This window comes from Panthera leo, chromosome B2 (assembly GCF_018350215.1).
Source record: "Panthera leo isolate Ple1 chromosome B2, P.leo_Ple1_pat1.1, whole genome shotgun sequence".
Classification (NCBI taxonomy): domain Eukaryota; kingdom Metazoa; phylum Chordata; class Mammalia; order Carnivora; family Felidae; genus Panthera; species Panthera leo.
Window position 1 is genome coordinate 30,621,962 of NC_056683.1, and position 19,840 is coordinate 30,641,801.

General features: G+C 52.0%; 3 protein-coding genes across 7 annotated transcripts; 2 read left to right on the forward strand and 1 right to left on the reverse strand.

Annotated features, from left to right (window-relative positions):
• The first annotated feature begins 18 nt into the window (after nucleotides 1-18).
• On the forward strand, nucleotides 19-11,395 carry SKIV2L (Ski2 like RNA helicase). 2 transcript variants are annotated; one of them, XM_042938318.1, is made up of 28 exons: nucleotides 19-141; nucleotides 220-323; nucleotides 938-1,047; nucleotides 1,147-1,264; nucleotides 1,352-1,466; nucleotides 1,587-1,661; nucleotides 1,945-1,998; nucleotides 2,098-2,288; nucleotides 2,467-2,595; nucleotides 2,820-2,965; nucleotides 3,545-3,691; nucleotides 3,823-3,907; nucleotides 4,097-4,203; nucleotides 4,769-4,915; nucleotides 4,993-5,089; nucleotides 5,280-5,492; nucleotides 5,575-5,685; nucleotides 7,430-7,660; nucleotides 8,374-8,511; nucleotides 8,678-8,815; nucleotides 8,960-9,064; nucleotides 9,405-9,552; nucleotides 9,648-9,774; nucleotides 9,925-10,135; nucleotides 10,291-10,401; nucleotides 10,481-10,699; nucleotides 10,892-11,032; nucleotides 11,121-11,395. In XM_042938318.1, exons 1-28 carry the CDS (start codon nucleotides 120-122, stop codon nucleotides 11,319-11,321), a joined length of 3,741 nt encoding a protein of 1,246 aa, XP_042794252.1. In that variant the 5' UTR covers nucleotides 19-119; the 3' UTR covers nucleotides 11,322-11,395. The 2 variants fall into 2 exon arrangements, with proteins under 2 accessions (XP_042794252.1, XP_042794253.1); XM_042938319.1 differs by lacking the exon at nucleotides 938-1,047 and having other exon boundaries at nucleotides 59-141.
• Nucleotides 11,396-11,419: 24 nt separating this feature from the next.
• On the reverse strand, nucleotides 11,420-13,871 carry DXO (decapping exoribonuclease). Of its 3 annotated transcripts, none has more exons than XM_042938327.1 (7): nucleotides 13,673-13,871; nucleotides 12,917-13,285; nucleotides 12,511-12,746; nucleotides 12,203-12,422; nucleotides 11,950-12,085; nucleotides 11,714-11,808; nucleotides 11,420-11,631 (listed from the first exon to the last, which is right to left on the reverse strand). In XM_042938327.1, the coding sequence occupies exons 2-7, from the start codon at nucleotides 13,270-13,272 to the stop codon at nucleotides 11,481-11,483; spliced, it is 1,194 nt and encodes a 397-aa protein (XP_042794261.1). In that variant the 5' UTR covers nucleotides 13,273-13,285; nucleotides 13,673-13,871; the 3' UTR covers nucleotides 11,420-11,480. The 3 variants fall into 3 exon arrangements, with proteins under 3 accessions (XP_042794261.1, XP_042794260.1, XP_042794259.1); XM_042938326.1 differs by having other exon boundaries at nucleotides 13,505-13,871; XM_042938325.1 differs by having other exon boundaries at nucleotides 13,434-13,870.
• STK19 (serine/threonine kinase 19) lies at nucleotides 13,761-19,766 on the forward strand. Of its 2 annotated transcripts, XM_042938330.1 has the most exons (7): nucleotides 13,761-14,058; nucleotides 14,189-14,325; nucleotides 17,468-17,563; nucleotides 17,887-18,026; nucleotides 18,835-18,932; nucleotides 19,040-19,187; nucleotides 19,333-19,766. In XM_042938330.1, the coding sequence occupies exons 1-7, from the start codon at nucleotides 13,959-13,961 to the stop codon at nucleotides 19,376-19,378; spliced, it is 765 nt and encodes a 254-aa protein (XP_042794264.1). In that variant the 5' UTR covers nucleotides 13,761-13,958; the 3' UTR covers nucleotides 19,379-19,766. The 2 variants fall into 2 exon arrangements, with proteins under 2 accessions (XP_042794264.1, XP_042794263.1); XM_042938329.1 differs by lacking the exon at nucleotides 17,468-17,563 and having other exon boundaries at nucleotides 13,861-14,058.
• The last annotated feature ends 74 nt before the right edge of the window (nucleotides 19,767-19,840 follow it).

A 19,840-nucleotide genomic window follows, 5' to 3' on the forward strand; every position in this document is an offset into this window, starting at 1 on the left:
CCACCCCGGCGGGGGTGTGTGACGGAAGTCGCCTCCACTTCCGCCCGCTTTGGGGCGGGGCTTACCCCTAGGAGTCTCGTTGCACTTCCGGTCTGCTCTGCAGCTGCTTGGGCTCCAAGATGATGGAGACGGAGCGACTTGGTGAGGGGGAGGGGGTGGAAAGAACGAGTGTTAAGGGGGGTGGCCCTTGACCTTTGACCTCTGTCCTTCCCTCTGTAGTGCTGCCTCCTCCAGATCCCTTGGATCTGCCCCTTCGGCCTGTGGAGCTGGGATGCACAGGGCACTGGGAGCTGCTGAATGTGCCTGGGGCTCCAGAGAGCACAGTGAGTGACTTTTGACCCTAACCTTTGACCCACTTTGAGCTTAAAACCTCCTCCACCATCCTTACTGTTGGACCCTAGCATAACCTCATTCTCCTGTCTCTGGATTCCTGTCATCTGGGCCTGCCTTGTGCTGGACAGACCCCAGCCCAGTGGATTGTGCTTCCAAATGTGTTTTTTCTTTTTGGAGTCACCTGTCTCCAAGCACCAGGGCACTTTGTTGGTGGCTAGCCTTTGAGGCCCTGACTCTCATCCTTAGTCCTGGGCCCCCTTTTCCTAAAACTAGTGGTTCTCAAATTTAAGTGTACATCATAATTAGTGGGGATGGGGGATTTTTAAAAATACAAATTCTTAAGCGCAGCCCCAGAGATTGTGGAATGATTGTATTTCATGTTGTATCATACTGTTTTAGTAACCACTGCTCCAGGTAAATCAGTAGCAGGTAGTTTGCCCTGTAAAGCAAGATGATCTTTGGAAAACATTGCTTCAGCTTGACAGTCCTAGTCGGTCTAGAATGTCTACCATTTCTGGTTTCAACGCAAATCACATCACTTTCTTTTTTGTCTATGTCTTCTGTTCTCTCCTTACCTAATGCCTTTCGTCTCGTCCTTTACCAGCTTCCCCACGGCCTCCCTCCCTGTGCCCCCGATCTGCAGCAGGAAACAGAGCAGTTGTTTTTATCATCTCCAGCCTGGTTGCCTCTGCATGGTGTGGAGCACTCGGCCCGGTGAGGGGTCTGGAGGGGCCTGGACTAGGGAGATAGGCCCCTGAAGGAAACTGGGAGAGGAGAGAAAGAAGACCTGAAAAGTGTTTTCATTTTCTGCAGAAAATGGCAGAGGAAGATGGATCCCTGGTCCCTCCTGGCCACACTGGGGGCCCCAGTCCCCTCAGACCTTCAGGCCCAAAGACACCCGACCACAGGCCAGATCCTGGGCTACAAAGAGGTAAGAGGTCAGGGGCCGTAAGAAGCAGAGTTGGGAAAGGGTCTGAGGCAAGCTCAGCCTCACTGGGGCTGTGGTCTCTTGCCTCAGGTCCTGCTGGAGAATACAAACCTATCGGCCACCACCTCCTTGTCTCTTCGCCGGCCCCCAGGGCCCGTCTCCCAGTCCCTGTGGGGGAATCCAACACAATACCCTTTCTGGCCAGGTGACTTTTGTGGAAAATGGGATGGTAGGAGAGGGTGCTCTCAGTCTCCAGGAAAGGGTTCCCCACCCATCTTGTATCACCCCCACCCCATGAATCCCTGTTTGTCTACCCTCTCCCCAGGTGGAATGGATGAGCCTACCATAACAGATCTGAGCACTCGGGAGGAGGCTGAGGAAGAGATAGACTTTGAGAAAGGTGAGGTGGTACCAGGATGGACCCTTGGGAGTAGGGCTGTGAGTCAGCCCTGAGGAAGAGGGGCCCAAGCCTATCAGTGGGCCACTGTTAGTCCTCTGTGCCTTTGAGAAAATTAGGGAAAGGCACCCTTGTCATAATAGTCTTTACTGTCATCTGTTGGAAAGATGGCAAAGAACCCCATTTTCAATGTCTCTGCTGTGAATGGCATCCTGTAGCATTAGGTATCGTATGACTCGTATGACTCTGTGCACTAATGCTGATTCTCTTTGTCCTTGTTTTTCAGATCTTCTTACTGTCCCACCTGGCTTCAAGAAAGGTGTGGACTTTGCACCGAAGGGTGAGTTTTAGTTTTGAGGTGGAGTGTAGGAGTGGTGGCCTTCTCCAGTGGAACAGAGATGGACCTGACCAGGTTTCACTTTTTGCCTTTGCTCCTCAGATCACCCGGCTCCAGCTCCCGGCTTGCTCAGCCTCAGCCGTTTGCTGGAACCTCTGGATTTGGGGGGGGGTGATGAGGATGAGAGTGAGGCAGTGGGCCAGCCAGGAATTCCCAGAGGAGACACTGTTTCAGCACCCCCCTGCAGTGCTTCCCTGGCCCGAGCAAGCAGCTTGGAGGACCTAGTGTTGAAGGTTGGTGGTTCTGGGCAGTTGAGGCAGGAAAGAAGAGGCCTTACTGGGGGGCTGGGGGTGGGGGTGGGGTGGCTGGCTTGGTTGGGTCTAAGAGGAAAACTGGAGCATCTTTGGGGAGGAGTGGTAACAGAGAGCTCTCTGACTGTATCTTTATCACCTCTACCCCTGGCTTTTCCAGGAAGCATCCACAGCTGAATCCCCCCCAGAGCCCCCCAAACCCCTGCCTCAGGAGCAGTGGGCTATTCCCGTGGATGTCACTTCCCCTGTTGGTGATTTCTACCGCCTCATTCCCCAGCCCGCTTTCCAGGTAGTGTGGCCCAGTCCTCACATGTTCCCCTACCTCCTCCCCACTGCTCCCTTCATCTCCTCTCCCCACCGAGGCCAGATGCCTTCTAGCTTAGTCTTGGGCCTCACTCCCAGCCTTGCTTCGCTCTGGCATGCCAGAGCCACCTTGCATGCCCCTAGAACTGGAGGCAGGAGGGCCCCTTTCCTTTTTCCGGCCTGGCCCCCATCTATTTCTCTCTCCCACAGTGGGCATTTGAGCCGGATGTGTTTCAGAAACAGGCCATCTTGCACTTGGAGCGGCATGACTCTGTCTTTGTAGCAGCTCACACATCTGCGGGGAAGACGGTTGTGGCTGAATATGCCATTGCCCTTGCCCAGAAACACATGACACGGTATAGGTCCCCTCCCCAGCCTCTTCCTTCACCAGCTGGCCCTGTGTTCTTCTGCACCCTTTCTAAGTGTCATCTCTTCCCCACCGCTACCTCATCCTTCAGATGGGAGGTTTGGGGAAAGACTGAGATAGGGCCAGGAGTGGAGTGGGAAGATGTGGCGGGGAGAGCAGTTAGAAGACCTGCGTGGGGTGCCTGGATAGCTCAGTTGGGTAAGCATCCAACTTGGGCTCAGGTCATGATCTCATGGTTCGTGGGTTTGAGCCCCACATCGGGCTGACAGTGCAGAGCCTGTTTGGGATTCTCTGTCTCCCTCTCTCTCTCTCTGTCCCTCCCCTGTTCGCACTCTGTCTCTCTCAAATATAAATAAATAAAGGTTTAAAATTAAAAAAAAAAAAAAAAAAAAAGGAGACCTGGGTCAGCTTAGGAAGAGTTTTTGCAGGGTCGTGTCATGAAGGAGAATGTGAGGCCAGTTCAGGGGGAGAAGGGAGGCACCTGGGTTCTGGCATGCTTCTGTGGGGGCTTGGGGTGGAAGGGCAGTGCTGACCAGGAGGTGGTGCTGACTTCATGCCCTCTTCCCAGCACCATCTACACTTCGCCCATCAAGGCCCTGAGTAACCAGAAGTTCCGAGACTTTCGAAACACTTTTGGAGATGTGGGGCTGCTCACTGGGGACGTACAGCTGCACCCGGAGGCCTCCTGCCTCATTATGACAACAGAGATCCTTCGGTGAGAGATAGGCACTTAACATGGGTGGATTTTTGGTCAGGAAGGTGAGGCTGCTCTGGACAGCACGTTGACTGAGAACAGGGTGGAGACAGGAGTCACTGGGGAATCAGCCTTTGGCCTCTTCTCCCCAGCTCCATGCTGTACAGCGGTTCAGATGTCATCCGGGACCTAGAGTGGGTCATCTTTGATGAGGTTCACTACATCAACGATGCTGAGGTAAGAGGCCTGGGGGCCCCACACCCCAGTAGTTCTCTCCTGTGGGTCTAGATCGCACATCCTGGTGCACACACCTTTGCGGACCTTAACTGCCTTCTTTGCCCTCAAATGTAACTCTGGGCGCATCCCCAGGGGCAGAAGGGCAGTCCCCTCTGAGCTGACAGTGACCGGTCTTCTCTCTCTGCCCAGCGTGGGGTTGTGTGGGAGGAAGTGCTTATCATGCTCCCTGACCATGTCTCCATCATCCTTCTGAGTGCTACCGTCCCCAATGCCCTTGAGTTCGCTGACTGGATCGGGTGAGATGCGTGCCCTGGGATGCTTGGATGAAGGGGGCTGCAGCATTCCTTGGTTAGGGGTGGGGGTGAAGACTGCCACAGCAAGGAGAGTGTCTTGGGGGTGGAGAGGAGGGAGGGTTGGGGCTGGGGCACGTGTCTGACTCAGGCAACTGCAGGACCCCACTTGGACCCAGATCGTTTTGTGTCTTGGGAGATGGGATGATGGGGCCACCTTCCAGTCTGGCTCTCAGAAAAAACTGGGTGAAGCTTGGGGTGCTTGGGTGGTTCGGTCGGTTAAGCGTCTGACTTTGGCTCAGATCATAATCTCATGGTTTGTGGATTGATCCCCATGTCGGGCTCTGTGCTGACAGCTCAGAGCCTGGAGCCTGCTTCAGATTCTGTGTCTCCCTCTGTCTCTGGCCCTCCCCTGCTCATGCTCTGTCTCACTCTCTCTCTCAAAAATAAACAAACATTAAAAAAAAACTAAAAAAAAAAAAGACTGGGTGAAGCTGGAGGGGGAAGGTGGTGGGGAAGTGGGTTACTTCTCGCACTCTTGCCACTGACCTGCTCATTTCTACCCATTCAGGCGACTGAAACGGCGCCAGATCTATGTGATCAGCACTGTTGCCCGTCCCGTACCCCTGGAGCATTATCTCTTCACGGGAAACAGCCCCAAGACCCAGGGGGAGCTCTTTCTGTTGCTGGACTCCCGAGGTGCCTTCCACACAAAGGGGTAAGCTGGCGATGGGGCAGAGTCAGGGCTGAGTCCGCCGGGTGTGACTGTGATCAGTGACCCTCCCTGTGCCCCAGGTACTATGCAGCTGTGGAGGCCAAGAAGGAGCGGATGAGCAAACATGCCCAGACCTTTGGGGCCAAACAGCCCACGCATCAGGGGGGGCCTGCACAGGTGAGAACCGGTAGGGTTTGTGCCTGCTGGCCCCCGTTTCTCCTCTATCCATTCTTCCCTTGTTCCCTAGAGGTTTGGACTTGAGCTTTGAGTACCATCTGACTTGATACTGCTTTACCTCCCCTCTCCTCACTTTGGCCCCGACTGGTTCAGGGACTCAACCTTTGCCGCTTTCTGCCCCCTTCCCCAGGACCGCGGTGTGTACCTATCCCTCCTGGCCTCCCTCCGCACCCGTGCGCAGCTGCCTGTGGTCGTGTTCACCTTCTCGCGGGGTCGCTGTGATGAGCAAGCCTCGAGCCTCACCTCCCTGGACCTCACCACAAGTTCAGAGAAGAGTGAAATTCACCTCTTCCTGCAGCGCTGCCTTGCTCGCCTCCGTGGCTCTGACCGCCAGCTGCCCCAGGTGTGGATGGGGGTCTTGAAGACTGATGGGGATAGGATTCTCTACCACCCTATCCCTGATCATGGGCCTTGGCTCCCTGCAGGTCCTGCACATGTCTGAGCTCCTGCACCGTGGCCTGGGTGTGCACCACAGTGGCATCCTGCCCATTCTTAAGGAGATCGTGGAGATGCTTTTCAGTCGAGGCCTGGTCAAGGTACACACACTGGTAGAAGAGGGACTCTTCAGAGCACTCGTTGTTCCCTTACGGGTTGCCCAGAGGGTGGAGGGGCAGGGCTCAGACAGGACCGTGCGGTGGTTAAGAGCTTGGGCTCTAGGTCCAGATTGCCTGGGTGTGCATCCCGGCTTCTCTACTTACTCACCGTGTGACCCCAGGCAGATTACTTAACCGTCCCAAACTTTAGCTTTGCTATCTTAAAATGGAGATGCACAGAATAGGCACAGGTGGTATTCAGAAGGGAAACCCGAAAAGTTAGCAAGCATACAAAAAGTTACTAGTCATCAGAAAAATGCAAATTAAAATAGTCACGAGAGATGACGTTATAACTACTAGACTGGTAAAATTTAGGAAACTGGCTAAGGCCAAGTGTTGCCAAAGATGTAGGAGACTAGAGGATTATGGGAACTCTTATATAGGTGTAGCTTGTCTGGAGTGCACCCTGGCATTCATGAGGCAAAAATATGTACAATGTACTCTTTGACCCTAAATTCCATGTCTGGATATATACTGCGAAGAAGTTCTCACCCTAGTCTCTGAGGGAACATGTCCACTCTCCTTTGTTGGCTGTAATCTTGTGGTAGGGTGCTAGCGGTACCAAGGTACCCTTCACTGGGAGAGCAGGGAGGTCACTGTATGGGATGCATGCCACAGTGCTCTGCAGGAGCTGGAAACAATGGATTAGGTATAACCACAGGAATGGGGATGGGCATTGAAAACACTATGTGGAGAAATCAGCTAATTAATTAATTAATTAATTAATTATTTTTGTTTAGAGTGTAGGTGACACACAATGTGTCATTAGTTTCAGGTGTACAACATGGTAATTCATTGTCTGTTTATAAAATAAACATAAGTTTATGTTTTATGCTGTATTCACCACAGTTGTAGCTGCCGTCTGTCACCATACACCGCTACCAGGATATCATTGACTGTATTCCTTACGCTGTGCCTTTTATGCCTGTGACTTACTCATTCCTTGACTGGAAGACTGTATTTCCCACTTTCCTTCACCCATTTTGTCCACTTTTTCTGGCAATCATTAGTTTGTTCTCTGTATTTATAGGTCTGATTCTGCTGTTTGTTTCTTTATTTTGTTTTGTTTTTTAGATTCCACATGAGTGAGATCATATGGTATTTGTCTTCTTCACTCTGACTTATTTCACTTAGCATACATTCTGCCCTATTTGTCTGTCCATGTTGTCACACATGGCAAGATCTCATCCTTTTTTATGGTTACATAATACTCTAACATACACACTGCATCTTCCTTATCCATTCACGTATTGATGAATACTTGGGTTGCTTCCATATCTTAGCTATTGTAAATAATGCTGAAATAAACATAGGGGTATGTATATCTTTTTGAATTAGGGTATAATGGCCTTTAACACAAGTCATGAATTATATGCACCCAAAACAAGATACAATCTGGAAGAACACATTCACACAAAAAGATACTCTAAATACATTGGGATGATTGACGGTGGGGAGATGGGAATTGGATATGGGGGTTATAAGAAAAGAAGTAGGTAGCCAGATAGACAAAGTGAAAATGATAGTACTTGCTCTATAGTTTTGCTCTGAGAGTTATTAAATGAGATCCTGTGAGTTAACTGGGACCACGCCTGGTGCCTACTCAGCCTTGGCTACAGAGTAAGGTACACTTGGCCAGGGCTGGGTGTCTGTGTGTAGCCCCTTTACTGATCTTCTCCCATCCCAGGTCTTGTTTGCCACAGAGACCTTTGCCATGGGTGTTAATATGCCTGCTCGAACAGTGGTGTTTGACTCTATGCGGAAACACGATGGCTCCACCTTCCGGGATCTGCTACCTGGAGAGTATGTGCAGATGGCAGGTCGGGCAGGCCGGAGGGGCCTGGACCCCACCGGCACTGTCATCCTGCTCTGCAAGGGCCGTGTGCCTGAGATGGCAGACCTGCACCGTATGATGATGGTGAGTCAGGGCAGTATGAGGCTGAGCTGGGAGGGCCCCAGCTCTGGGGACCTGCTGGATTCTCTCTTCCAACCCTCTTCCCCTCTCTGTTCTTTCTACGGTTGACCCTTGAACAGTGTAGGGTTAGGGGGTACTGACCTCCTGCACAGTCAGATATCCACATACAACTTTTGGCTCCCGAAAAACTTTACTGCTAATAGCCTATACTGTTGGCTGGAAGCCTTACCAATAACAGACAGATGATGAACACCTATTCGTATATGTGTTATTTGCTGCATTCTTATAATAAAGCTAGCGACAAGAAAACGTTGTGAAGAAAATTATAGGAGAGAGAAAATACTTAACAGAACTGGGCAGTATTTATTGAAAAAAATACACGTGTAGGTAGACCCCTATTGTTCAAGGGTCAACTGTACTTTTTTCTTTTGCCTGGGAGAAACCAAGGTCAGAGCAAGCAAATCCAAGGATTAGACTGAATCTCACCCCTTGTGGTCTTTTGTCATTGTGAAGACAGAACTAGGTAAAACCTTTGAGGGTCTATTTATTTAGTTTTGTTCCCTTATTTCGCAGAGGAGGTGAGTAAGCAGTTTGTCTAGGGTCCCATGGTCACAGCATGGGGACTAGATCTGCTACGGGCAGAGCCGATCCCCAGAGGGCCGGCTGGGTGGCAGCAGGTCCCACAACAATCTCACTGCTTCTCTGGTGTGGCCCAGGGAAAGCCATCGCAGCTGCAATCTCAGTTCCGCCTCACATACACCATGATCCTGAACCTGCTGCGGGTGGACGCCCTCAGGGTGGAAGACATGATGAAGAGGAGCTTCTCCGAGTTTCCATCCCGCAAGGACAGCAAGGTGAGGAGGTTGGGATGACCAGTATACCCGGCAGCATGTTAGGACAAGGGAAGCCAGGCTGAGAGGTGGATATCTAGAGACCACCTAGAAGGTGGGGTGAAGGTGGGGAACGTGGCGTCCTGGGCCTGGAGACTCTCCTTTCATACCTTGCCACACTTCCACCCAGGCCCATGAACAGGCTCTAGCTGAACTGACCAAGAGACTAGGGACCTTAGAGGAACCTGATACGACTGGCCAACTGGTTGACCTGCCTGAGTATTACAGCTGGGGGGAGGAACTGACAGAGACCCGGAGCCTGATCCAGGTGAATGAGTGTTGTGGGGGTGATGGAGGAAGGGAGGAAGAGAATGCCACACACTGGGTGCTCCTGAACCTAGTCCCAACCTATTCTCAGTGTCCCTGTGATGCTTCCTTCATTATCCCTTTTGTGCATGTCCCCACTCTTCAGCGACGCATCATGGAGTCTGTGAATGGGCTGAAATCTCTCTCAGCAGGAAGGGTGGTGGTTGTGAAGAATCAGGAGTATCATAACACATTGGGTGTTATCCTGCAGGTGAGGGCAATGGAAATTTAGTCCCCAGAGGGAGGGAGCCCTATCTCCCACCTTCCTTACTTGGTGGGAGCAATTGTAGTCATAGCAGTGCACTCATTTTCCCCTCCTGCCCTCCTTTCTCTCCCATCGCCACCACTTCATGCCTACCTCCTTGTCCTCCCTGCCCCCACTACCCTCCTCCCTCCCACCCCTGAAGACTGTTCAGATTGACTTGGCTACCAGTCCATACTGATGGGCTCTGCAGTTGTTCTGTGGTCCCTGCCTGAGGGTGGGGACCTGGTCTCTATCTTTGATGTCCACTCCTCACATTGCCCTGGCCTGGCCTCCCCACCTACCCTAGGTCTCCTCAAATTCCACCAGCAGGGTGTTTACAACCCTGATCTTGTGTGATAAGCCTGTGTCTGAGGACCCACAGGAGAGGGCACCAGCCACCCCAGATGTGCCCTACCCAGATGACCTTGTGGGATTCAAGCTGTTCCTGCCTGAAGGTGAGCATGGGGCAGATGTCCGGGTTCCTGACAGCAGTGTAGGCAGGATGTTTGGGTCCACGGCAAGGGTTGACCCTGCTCTTCCCTTTTCACAGGGCCCTGTGACCACACAGTGGCCAAGCTCCAGCCAGGAGACATTGCTGCCATCACCACCAAGGTGCTCCGGGTGAATGGGGAGAAGATCTTGGAGGACTTCAGCAAGAGGCAGCAACCAAAATTCAAGTCAGAGATGGCTGGGGAGATCCTTTTCCTGGGGAGGGGACCGTGTAATGGGGTGTAGGGAGGGGTGGTTGGGGTGTCTCCCCAGCCAGAGAAGGCTTCTCTGGAAAGGAACACTCTGCCCTAGGTCTTAAGACCTTGCTCCTTCCTCAGGAAGGATCCTCCCATTGCGGCTGTGACCACTGCTGTCCAGGAACTGCTGCGTTTGGCTCAGGCCTACCCAGCGGGACCCCCTACCCTTGACCCTGTCAATGACCTGCAGCTCAAGGATGTGTCAGTGGTTGAGGGAGGGCTCCGGGCCCGGAAGCTGGAGGAGCTGATCTGGGGGGCTCAGTGTGTGCACAGTCCCCGTTTCTCTGCCCAGGTAGAGTCCTGCATGCCAGCTCCCAAGCTCAGAGGGGGAATTTTCCCTTCTGTTCTCCTCTAGACCAGCCACCCCATCTCTGCCCTTGTCCTCAGTGCCTTCCTGCCTTGGGGCAAGGGGAAGGCTAACATGCTTCTGCTGCTGGCTTTCTGCAGTACCTGAAGCTGCAGGAGCGAATGCAGATACAGAAGGAGATGGAGCGACTACGTTTCCTGCTGTCAGATCAGTCACTGTTGCTGCTCCCAGAGTATCACCAGCGAGTAGAGGTGGGAGGGGCAGGGGTAGGGGCAGGGGGCTAGTGACAGAGAAGAGAACAGGCTCCCAACACCTACCATCTTTCTTCAGGTGCTCCGAACCCTGGGTTATGTAGATGAGGCGGGCACCGTGAAGCTGGCAGGGCGGGTGGCTTGTGCCATGAGCAGTCACGAGCTGCTTCTCACTGAGCTCATGTTTGACAACGCTCTGAGTGCCCTGCGGCCAGAAGAGATTGCAGCCCTGCTCTCTGGCCTGGTCTGCCAGAGCCCTGGGGACCCTGGGGAGCAGCTCCCAAGCACCCTCAAACAGGTATGGGACACCCACCCCACTTTCTCTCCCTTGGCTGTGGCATTCCCAATCTCCACCCCCAAGTATTCCCCAGGTGAACCCTCCAGCCCTGTTAAGTGCCTCAAAGAGCTGGAATGGCTTCTTCCTTGACCTGGGGCTCCGCACTCCTAAAGAAGGAAGGCAGGGTCTGAGCCTCTCCTTGGCCATCTGCAGGGAGTAGAACGTGTCCGGGCTGTGGCCAAGCGGATTGGTGAGGTCCAGGTGGCCTGTGGCCTGAACCAGACTGTGGAGGAATTTGTCGGGGAGCTGAATTTTGGGCTGGTGGAGGTGGTGTACGAGTGGGCCCGGGGCATGGTGAGTAACTGGGGCTTTGTGGATGGCTGGCTAGGGGAGAGGCTACCCAGGTCTAACACATTCAGTCCTCACCCTGCTTCCCCCACAGCCCTTCTCTGAGTTGGCAGGGCTGTCGGGGACTCCCGAGGGCCTGGTGGTCCGTTGCATCCAGCGCTTGGCCGAGATGTGTCGCTCGCTGAGGGGGGCGGCCCGCCTGGTAGGAGAACCTGTGCTAGGTGCCAAGATGGAGACGGCAGCTACTTTGCTGCGGAGGGACATCGTCTTTGCGGCCAGCCTATACACTCAGTGAGTGGCCTGTGTAAAAATGTAGTAATAAAACAGCAAACCACCTGTGTGTACTTCAACTGTTGGGCAGGGACAACTCAGCGCAAAAAACACAGCAGGAAGAACCACCTAGAAATAGGCTTTTATCTGTGCACACGGAGACAGGACCAGCCCCTCTGAAGTCTCAGTTCTTGGGGGAAGGCGTCTTGGGGGGCGATGGGAGGTCTTGTGTCACGGCTTCCACGTACCACGTGGGCAGGAAGGCATAGGGTGCATCTTGATGTTTCGACACTGTGACTGGGCTGCCAGGCTCCCAGGAGAAGAGATAGACAAGCCTAGGGGGCACATGGAGTCACAAGTTGAGGACTGGAGGCAAACTTCTAGGACCCGGAGGGCAGGGACAGATGAATGCCTCACCTGGGGTCGTCCTGGACAACTGTGTTCTGGGCAAAGCTAAGGAAGGCGGCACAGAAGTTCATGCACACGGAGGGATTCCAGCCATCACGGTCATTCTGCAGAGGGCCGAGGAGGAGGCAGAACACAGGCAGTGAAGGTGAGGCCAGAGAAGGGGCAAGGTGGACTGTGACCCGGGACACTGGACCTGTGGTCTTGGTGTGGGGGTATAGGTGGGAGCTGTAACACCACTGCCTTACCCTGACATACTCGAACATCTCCATAGTAGGAAAGGTCTTGAGGGAACAGATGAAACCCTCTGGGTTACGGAAGCCAGCAACGACATTTGGGATGCCCAGAAGGAATGACTGAGCCCACCATTTCAGAAGCTTGTGTCTGTCAGGAAAGGCAAGGGGTCAGTAGGACCCTTCCTCCACCGTCCAGCCTCTTCCCCCAAGTCCAATTTCCAGCTGTCTGTTCTAGGTTCTCACCCTGCCCACCCCCATCCTGAACCTGTAGAAGCTCCTCCATTGACCAGGGCTGTGCATCTCTTTGGAGGTCTTGAGCTCCACATAGCAGGTGGGGGGCTGTGTGGATGGGGCCTGAGGGTCTATACAGTCTACCTCCCCTGAGAAGAGCAGAGGGTGGTTTCCCAGGCGGCTGCGTAGCACAGAGCAGAAGGCCACATTGGTGTTAACCTCCCCAGAGGGGTCCGGGGAGCTTCCAGGTTTGTCTGCACAAGGAGAGAAGCAGCAACAGGGGTGGGGGCTTTCAGTCTCTGGGGAAGGGGGAGGGGGCTACAGAGCAGGGGCAACTCTCACCTGCGCACATGTATTGCTCAAACTTGTACCCCATGTACATAAGCTCTCGGAGGAGGGGTGGCCGGGCAAGCCTCTGGGCCCGAGCTGCCGGCGTCTCTACCTCACTCAGGTACAGTGTCCCCTGGAAGCGGGAGGCCGCCAGCTGCCAGCCCTCCTGCCGCTCATACGGTGTCGTCAGCAATTTTGTCAGGTGCCCTCGCCATGTCACTATGGCCCCTGCCAGCCAGCCTGGACCCCTGAGAGGGAGGAGTTAGAAGCTGAAGGTCTGACACAAGGATTAACTCAGATGACTTCCCCAAAGAATATCCTAAATTCTTTCCAAAGACTGAACTCCAGTTTTCACTCTCCTAATTTTAGAGGGTAGGTGCAGGTCTCTAGATCTACTTGTGTGCTATGCTTTGCTCACCCCTCCAGCTGGCCTCGGTGATCCAGGAGCCAACGTAGCAGGTGATCCAGCCCCTCTCGGATCTCCTCGTCCCTGGGCTGGTATCGATCAGGGTATCCGTCTCTGAGGTCAAAGTTGGGGCCTTGACCATTGGTAGGGGGTGGGCTGTAGTAGCGCAAGGCTTGAGCATCTCCATGGTACTGGCGTTGTGCATCCAGGGAGAAGCAGCCCAGTTCAGAAGGGCGCCGGTAGAAAGGGAAGGGCCCAGAGTACAGGGCGGGGTCTGTGGGCATTGAGGGTGCTGGGCCGGGGAGTTTGTTCCGAGGCTCAGCTACCTCTATGTTTTCCCCTCTTCTCTTGGTCCCTCTGCGATCCATGAGGTCCTGAGAACTGGGGGGTTGGGAAGTTACCCTTTTACAAAGGAGGCCCGGAAAAGGGGGACTCTGGTTCAGGACTAAGCCGGCCTCCGGATGGCCAGGCTCTGGTCCTGAAACAGAACCAAGGCTAGGTGCACATCCCACCTTTTCCCTTGACTTACACCCCCACCTCCAGATGCTCCAAACTCAGCTGAGGAAGGCTGCCTGGGCTTCAGATCGAGGATCTGGTTACCTCAGAGCCCGCCAACCTCGACCTCTACCTCTGTGGAGCTAAGACGTCACGGCAGGTGAGTCCAGAAGTCGGGGAGGTATGCAAGGGTGGTTTCCGCACTCCTAGACGCAATCATTCGGCGACAGGGACGGGCAGACCCCTCGGGGGCGGGCAGGAGGTGCACTTTATCCGGGGAGGCGGACCACGACCCGGCCGCCCGCAGCCCGCCGCGCCGCCTACGCGTTCCCGTCCCGGAGTGCCAGCGGAGGAAGCCAATCCGAGCAGGCGTGCGGCGGCCCTCCTCCTGGTTGGGCCGAGACGGCGAGTTGACACCTTCCTCGTCCCACGTAGTCCTTCCACCCGGCCGACCGGTCTCCAGGGAGCCCGACGTCACTGCTCTGCGCCGGAAGACGACGTCTTCGCGTCCTCTTCCCTCAACACCGATCTCTTCCCTGGCAACCTGAGACCCCGGGATATGAGCCGGAAGAGACATCGTCTGGTCCCGGACTCCTTTGGGCTGAAGAGGCGGCGGGACCAGGGGCAGGCTGAGGCGGACCCCCTCAGGGGCGAGTCAGGTAGGCGTGGCAACCCTCTGCCGAGGCGAAAGGGCCCTGCTGGGAGCCGCCTTGCCCGCCGGCTCGCTTGACGGGAGCGCCGCGCCCCCCGCCCCCCTTCCCGTCACGGTGACCGGGTCTCTCCGCCTAGGGTCCGCGCGCGCGGCCGTCGCCGAGCTGGTGCAGCTGTTCCCGCGCGGCCTGTTCGAGGACGCGCTGCCGGCCATCGCGCTGAGGAGCCAGGTGTACAGCCTCGTGCCCGACCGGACGGCGGCCGACCGGCAGCTGGTGAGGGGCGTCGGAGCGACGGACGGAAGCCGCTTCCCTGCCTCGAGCGCGCTCCCGAGGGCCCCCATCACTCAGACACCCGGGCGGTCAGCCAGCCGCTCTGCGGTTCTGCAGGCGTCAGGTCTCCCCAGGCCGGGCACTACGGGGCCTAGGAAAATGCCACAGACCCTGTTAAAAGACCCGCCGGCAGTAGAGAGCATGCCACATCGTGGAAGTGGAAGAACTAATCTCTTGGGGAAACTGAGTCACCGGGCATAGTTGGAGCTTTACAGCGCTGGGAATGCAGGCAGACGTCAGATTGCCGCAGACCTTGTGCATCAGTGTTGTTTCTGCCTTACACCGAAGGCGAGGAGCTAGGAGAGAATGTTGACCAGCAGAAGGAACGGGTGTTGTGTGGATTGGGGGGAGTGAGATGAGGCAGGGAGATGGGCTCGGAAGACAATGCGGCAGAGAACTGGTGAAGTTCTAAATTAGGGAAGTGTAGTAGGGAGGGCGAGGATGGGTGGAGGTGAGGGATGTGGACAGTGGGAAGAGGAGTCAGGGATAACTCAGGTTTTCTCGATGACAGACATGAGTGGTGAGTGAACAGAGTAGGAGGACGCTGAGTTGTTGGGGCAGATGACATGTTTGATTTTGTACGAGTTGGAGGTGCATGGAGAACATCCAAAGGCAAGTGTGTTGGATATGAGGGACTGGAGGGAATTCTGGGCCAGTGCTGTAGAATTGAAGTCATTGAGATGTGAGCAGTGGTTCAGTCTGTGGATGTGGGTGAGATTGGGTAGGAAGAGTGAGTAGAGGGGTAACTTTTAACCTTTTTATAAACTTTAAAAGATAATGAAAGCTATGGCTCTTTCTCTCTAGAAAAATGCATATATGCCCCATACATACAAGGTATATGTGCGGTTTTTCACAGATCCTCTGGAGTCCAAGGTTAAGGACCTCAAGTGTAGAGTGAAAGGGCCAAATCTATAAAGCTGAGAGATAACCGCATTTAAGGCAGTGTTTCTCAAAGTACGTCCTGAGTTTTACCTGTATCAGAATCACCTACTATTAAAAAAAAAAAAAATTTAACTGGACTGCTTATTCAAAAATACAAGTTCTTGGGACTCACCTAAGGCTAACCGATTAAAATCTCTTGAGGTAGGACCTGGGAACCTACATTTTTGAATTACTGTCCCATGTGATTCTTAGTGATGTGAGGGGAAAGCAGAGGAAGAGGAGTCTGTGGAAGAGGCTGAGAAGGAATTGCTAGAGATAGGAGGAACCCAGGAATAGGCCTATTGAGAAAGCAAATAGATTTTTCAAGGAGGTGGAGTAGTTGGCAGTGTTAGAACCTGTGGTTTAAGGCAATGATTGGTAAAGAGATCAAGTAAAATAATGTCCAAAGTCTGTCCATTGGTTTAGCAGGCGGAAAATTAATGGCAACCTGTCAGGAGGAAGAGAGGAAAGAAAAGGAAGATGGAGACTAGCTCCAGTTTCATGAGGAAGTGAGTTAGATGGAACCACTCCTTATAGAGTATTTGTTCTTTTTAGTTTACTGATGTTAGCCTAAATTTTAAAAAAAGCTTTAAAAATTGCACAAAGGAAAATATAAACACACACACACACACACACACACACTTTACAGAATGTTTATAAAGCAGATACCCATTTAACTACCACCCAGGGCAGACTACAGAACACAGCCAGTATCCACATACATCACTCTCCAGTCAACATGACTTTTGTCCCTGGGAGGTAACTGTGATCCTCACTGATGTGATAATTGTTCCTTGGATTTTCTATATACCACCTATGTGTTTACCTGTAAACAACATAGCTCAGTTTTATTCATTTTGGATCTTGATCTAAACAAAATCCTATTGTATGTATGTATTTATATCTTATTAGATGAATACTTTTGAGATTCTTCTCAGTTTCACATAGCTACAGTAAATTTCATAGATTTCTATTTTATAAATATGTCCTGTTTTTTCTGTTCTAGGGAAAAAAGTTTTATGTTTATAGGAATTTGTTAATTTATCATCTGAATTTTCAAATTTATTGGTGTAAAGTTCATTTTATTGTCTATTGGATGTGTAGTGATTACCCTTTTCTCATTCTTTTTATTGACTATCTGTGCTTTTTCTAGTTCCTTCCCCCATTTTCTTGATCAGTCTCACCCGTGGCTTATCAGTTTTAATAATCTTTCAATGAATTAATGTTTAGCTTTGTTACTCTCTCATATGCATTCTATTTTATGAATGTGTCCCCTCTACTGTTGGTTTATTTTACTTTCCCCCCCCCCCCCCCCCCCCCATTAGTTTCATCGTCTCCTCCTTTCTAGTATATGCTTGTCAGGTTGTAGTTTATCTTAAGTACATGCAGATGTATATAGTTTGGGCACATATTTTAGTTATTATTCAGCTTAAAATATGTTTTAACTTCTTTTGTGATTTTTTTCTTTGACCAAGAGTTAATTATAAATGTATGTCTTAATTTGAAGCATTTTCATATTACCTCGTTGTTACTGATTTCTGACACAAATGGTATTGTGGCCAGAGAACATACACAGTATGATTTCAGTCATTTGAGTTTTATTGAGACTTGCCTTGTGCTATGTGGTCAGTTTTGCTAAATATTCTATGTATATTTGAAGAGAATATGTTTTCTTTAATTATCAATTTCTTAGTAACTGAAGGTATTAATGAAAGTTATTTCTGTACTGATTATTTTGTCTGTTTATGAGTTTATGAAAGGTAGATTAATATACTTATGCGATTATGGGTTTGCTATTGTCTCTTCAAATATTTTCCCTACTTTCCCACCTTCCCTCACCCCACATCTAGACTGTTAATTCCTTGAAGACAGGGCCTACGTCTTAATCACTATTTTATTTTAGTGTCTGGCATATGATTGGTCTTAGAAAATATATATTGGTTGTTTGATAGGCAACGGATGAGGTGGGTGGATGGGAAGGTGGGTAACTGATTTGAAAAGACTATTTAATAATCTACCTGATTCTCTCCCCACACTTTGTCCTTTGCTTAGAGAAAAACTCCCCAGTATTGGCAATAAAATCTCCCCGCCCAAAAGTGCCCAGAGTATAGCAGAGTATCTTACCCTGATACCCTTCTTTTTACTCCTATCTCTCTGGAGACAGAAGGAGCTTCAAGAGCAGGGGGAGATCAGAATCATCCAGCTAGGCTTTGACTTGGACGCTCATGGAATTATCTTCACTGAGGACTACAGGACCAGAGTGCGTGTAACTGTTTTGTGTGTGTGTGTGTGTGTGTGTGTGTGTGTGTGAGAGAGAGAGAGAGAGAGAGAGAGAGAGAGAGATGGGTGTGGGGGGTAGGCAGGGAAATTGGAGAGTGGAAATAAAAAGAAAAAGAGACAATTCTACTCCACATCTCACAGAGAGGGCACAGGGTTCTGGTAATATGAAGGAGAGGAAAAGGAGGAAAAGTATGAGAAGTAGAAAGACATGAGCGAAAGAGAAAACAGGAAGAGTAATGTCCTGGAGGTGGAGGTCCGTGGCTGAGGGTGGAGCCACACCACATCTCCCATCTCTGGTTCCAGGTCCTCAAGGCCTGTGATGGCCGACCATATGCTGGGGCAGTGCAGAAGTTTCTGGCTTCAGTGCTTCCAGCCTGTGGGGATCTTAGCTTCCAGCAGGACCAAATGACACAGACCTTCGGCTTCAGGGACCCAGAGATCACGTGAGACTTGGGGCATCAACAGAATCAGGCATCTGACATTTCTCTGCCTCCCTCTGATCCCATCCTTTTCCTTCTGGTGCACCTACCAAAAAAAGGAGTCTTATTTTTAGTATAATGCCCTAAATTTGTACTCCCCCCAAGAGAGGAGGCCTATCCTACTGGGGCCTTGAACTAAAATTCAGGCGATCTGGGTGGCTAATCCAATGAATTTAGAGGCCTGGCAGGCACCATAAATGCCTATTGTGGATCTTGCTGAAACTAAGAGAATGAAGAAATGGTAGGAGCTTAGATGCCCCTAAAGCTTTCACATTAAAAAACAATGACCGGGCAAGGGTAAAGTAAAAATACCATTTCAGGGGGCCTTATCTGGCTCAGGCTCCCTATTTTGCAACCCATGGTACATGTGAAAGCATTTTATAAACCTTTTAGTAAGATGGAGCCGTGTTGAGGCATGTGTAGGCAGGGGCAGGAGCACAGAAGAAAGGCCCTCATTTCTCCTCAGGGGTTGGACTGAGAGTGTGTCAGGGCATGTGGTCAAGGAGGGCTTCTGCGAGGAGAAGCTGCTTTAGTGAACAAGTAATACAGGAGAAGAAAGTCGGGGGGCAATCCAGGTAAGGGGAGTGGAGGCAAGGGCACGGGGCACTGAACAGCAGGGTGTGGGCAGAGGAGCACTCCAGAGTGGGCTTTTGTTACCTAGTCCCCTTGCAGGGTTGCCCACGTTTTTGTGGAGACTTAGTGTCCAAACATCAGTGGGCAGGGAGATGGTTTTCATAGCTGAGGCCTCCTCCTGGCTTCCCACCCTTCTTAGGCAGCTGGTGAATGCTGGAGTCCTCACTGTCCGAGATGCTGGGAGTTGGTGGCTAGCTGTGCCTGGAGCTGGGAGATTCATCAAATATTTTGTTAAAGGTATTCCATTCGCAGCTCAAGCCCTCAGTCCCTCAAGAACAGCTTTCAGTGGCTCCTCAGGGCCCAAGCCTTACTCACCTTTCCCCTCTCCTCTGCCACTTCTCCAGGGCGCCAGGCTGTCCTCGGCATGGTCCGGAAGGCCAAGTACAGGGAGCTACTCCTATCAGAGCTCTTGGGCCGGCGGGCGCCTGCAGCGGTGCGACTTGGCCTCACCTACCACGTGCATGATCTCATTGGGGCCCAGCTGGTGGACTGGTGAGTCTACCCCCAGCTTCTGGTAGATGACAGAGCAATGGCCCAAGGTCGGATTCCCTTCTGGGACTAGCCCAGACCAAGTTCTGAGTTTTCCCCAGACTGTTGGCCTGAGTATCTTGTTCCAGCCCTGTCTTTTCTTTTACAGTGTCTCCACCACTTCTGGAACTCTCCTCCGCCTGCCAGAGACGTGAGGATTCTGCTCATCATTGCATACCTCCCTGGAGTGGGATGAGAGGGATCCAGGAGTACTGTCCAGTGGTGCCTGAGACAGGGTCACCTTGGGAGCCAGGATGGGTGTTGAGTTTGCATCTGCACAAAGGGTCAGATGTGACTGCTGCTATTTACCTGGGCTCTGACCCAGTGGTGGGGTTTGGGCAATGGTTCTCTGCCCTTCTGTGGAAGTGGAGCCAGAAACCATGCCAAGGCCATGGCTGTTGCCTTTTATGCAGCAAAGTATTGCTGTTACTCTCTTGGGATAGGAAAATGGAATTTCTGGGGAGGCTGATAAGGGAGGGCAGAGTTCTCTTTTCTTACATGTTGGGTTAACATTGCAAATAAAGTACTTCTCTGCCTGTGCTATTTCTTGGATGTCTTTTGTTTAATGTGATGTATATTTGGGCGCCTTGTTTGGGGGTAGAGTTCAAGCCAAATTT

Bases quoted from the DNA above. Each gene is read 5' to 3' on its own strand.
- SKIV2L (XM_042938318.1), top strand. From the start codon at position 120: ATGATGGAGACGGAGCGACTTG. The intron at 7,661-8,373 runs GTGAGTCAGGGC...GGTGTGGCCCAG, and splicing joins ACCTGCACCGTATGATGATG to GGAAAGCCATCGCAGCTGCA. The intron at 9,065-9,404 runs GTGAGGGCAATG...CACCTACCCTAG, and splicing joins CATTGGGTGTTATCCTGCAG to GTCTCCTCAAATTCCACCAG.
- DXO (XM_042938327.1), bottom strand. From the start codon at position 13,272: ATGGATCGCAGAGGGACCAAGAGAAGAGGGGAAAACATAGAGGTAGCT. The intron at 12,747-12,916 runs GTGAGCAAAGCA...CCTCCCTCTCAG, and splicing joins CACCGAGGCCAGCTGGAGGG to GGGTCCAGGCTGGCTGGCAG. The intron at 11,809-11,949 runs GTAAGGCAGTGG...GGCCCTCTGCAG, and splicing joins AGATGTTCGAGTATGTCAGG to AATGACCGTGATGGCTGGAA.
- STK19 (XM_042938330.1), top strand. From the start codon at position 13,959: ATGAGCCGGAAGAGACATCGTCTGGTCCCGGACTCCTTTGGGCTGAAG. The intron at 14,326-17,467 runs GTGAGGGGCGTC...CTCTGGAGACAG, and splicing joins CGGCGGCCGACCGGCAGCTG to AAGGAGCTTCAAGAGCAGGG. The intron at 18,027-18,834 runs GTGAGACTTGGG...CACCCTTCTTAG, and splicing joins TTCAGGGACCCAGAGATCAC to GCAGCTGGTGAATGCTGGAG.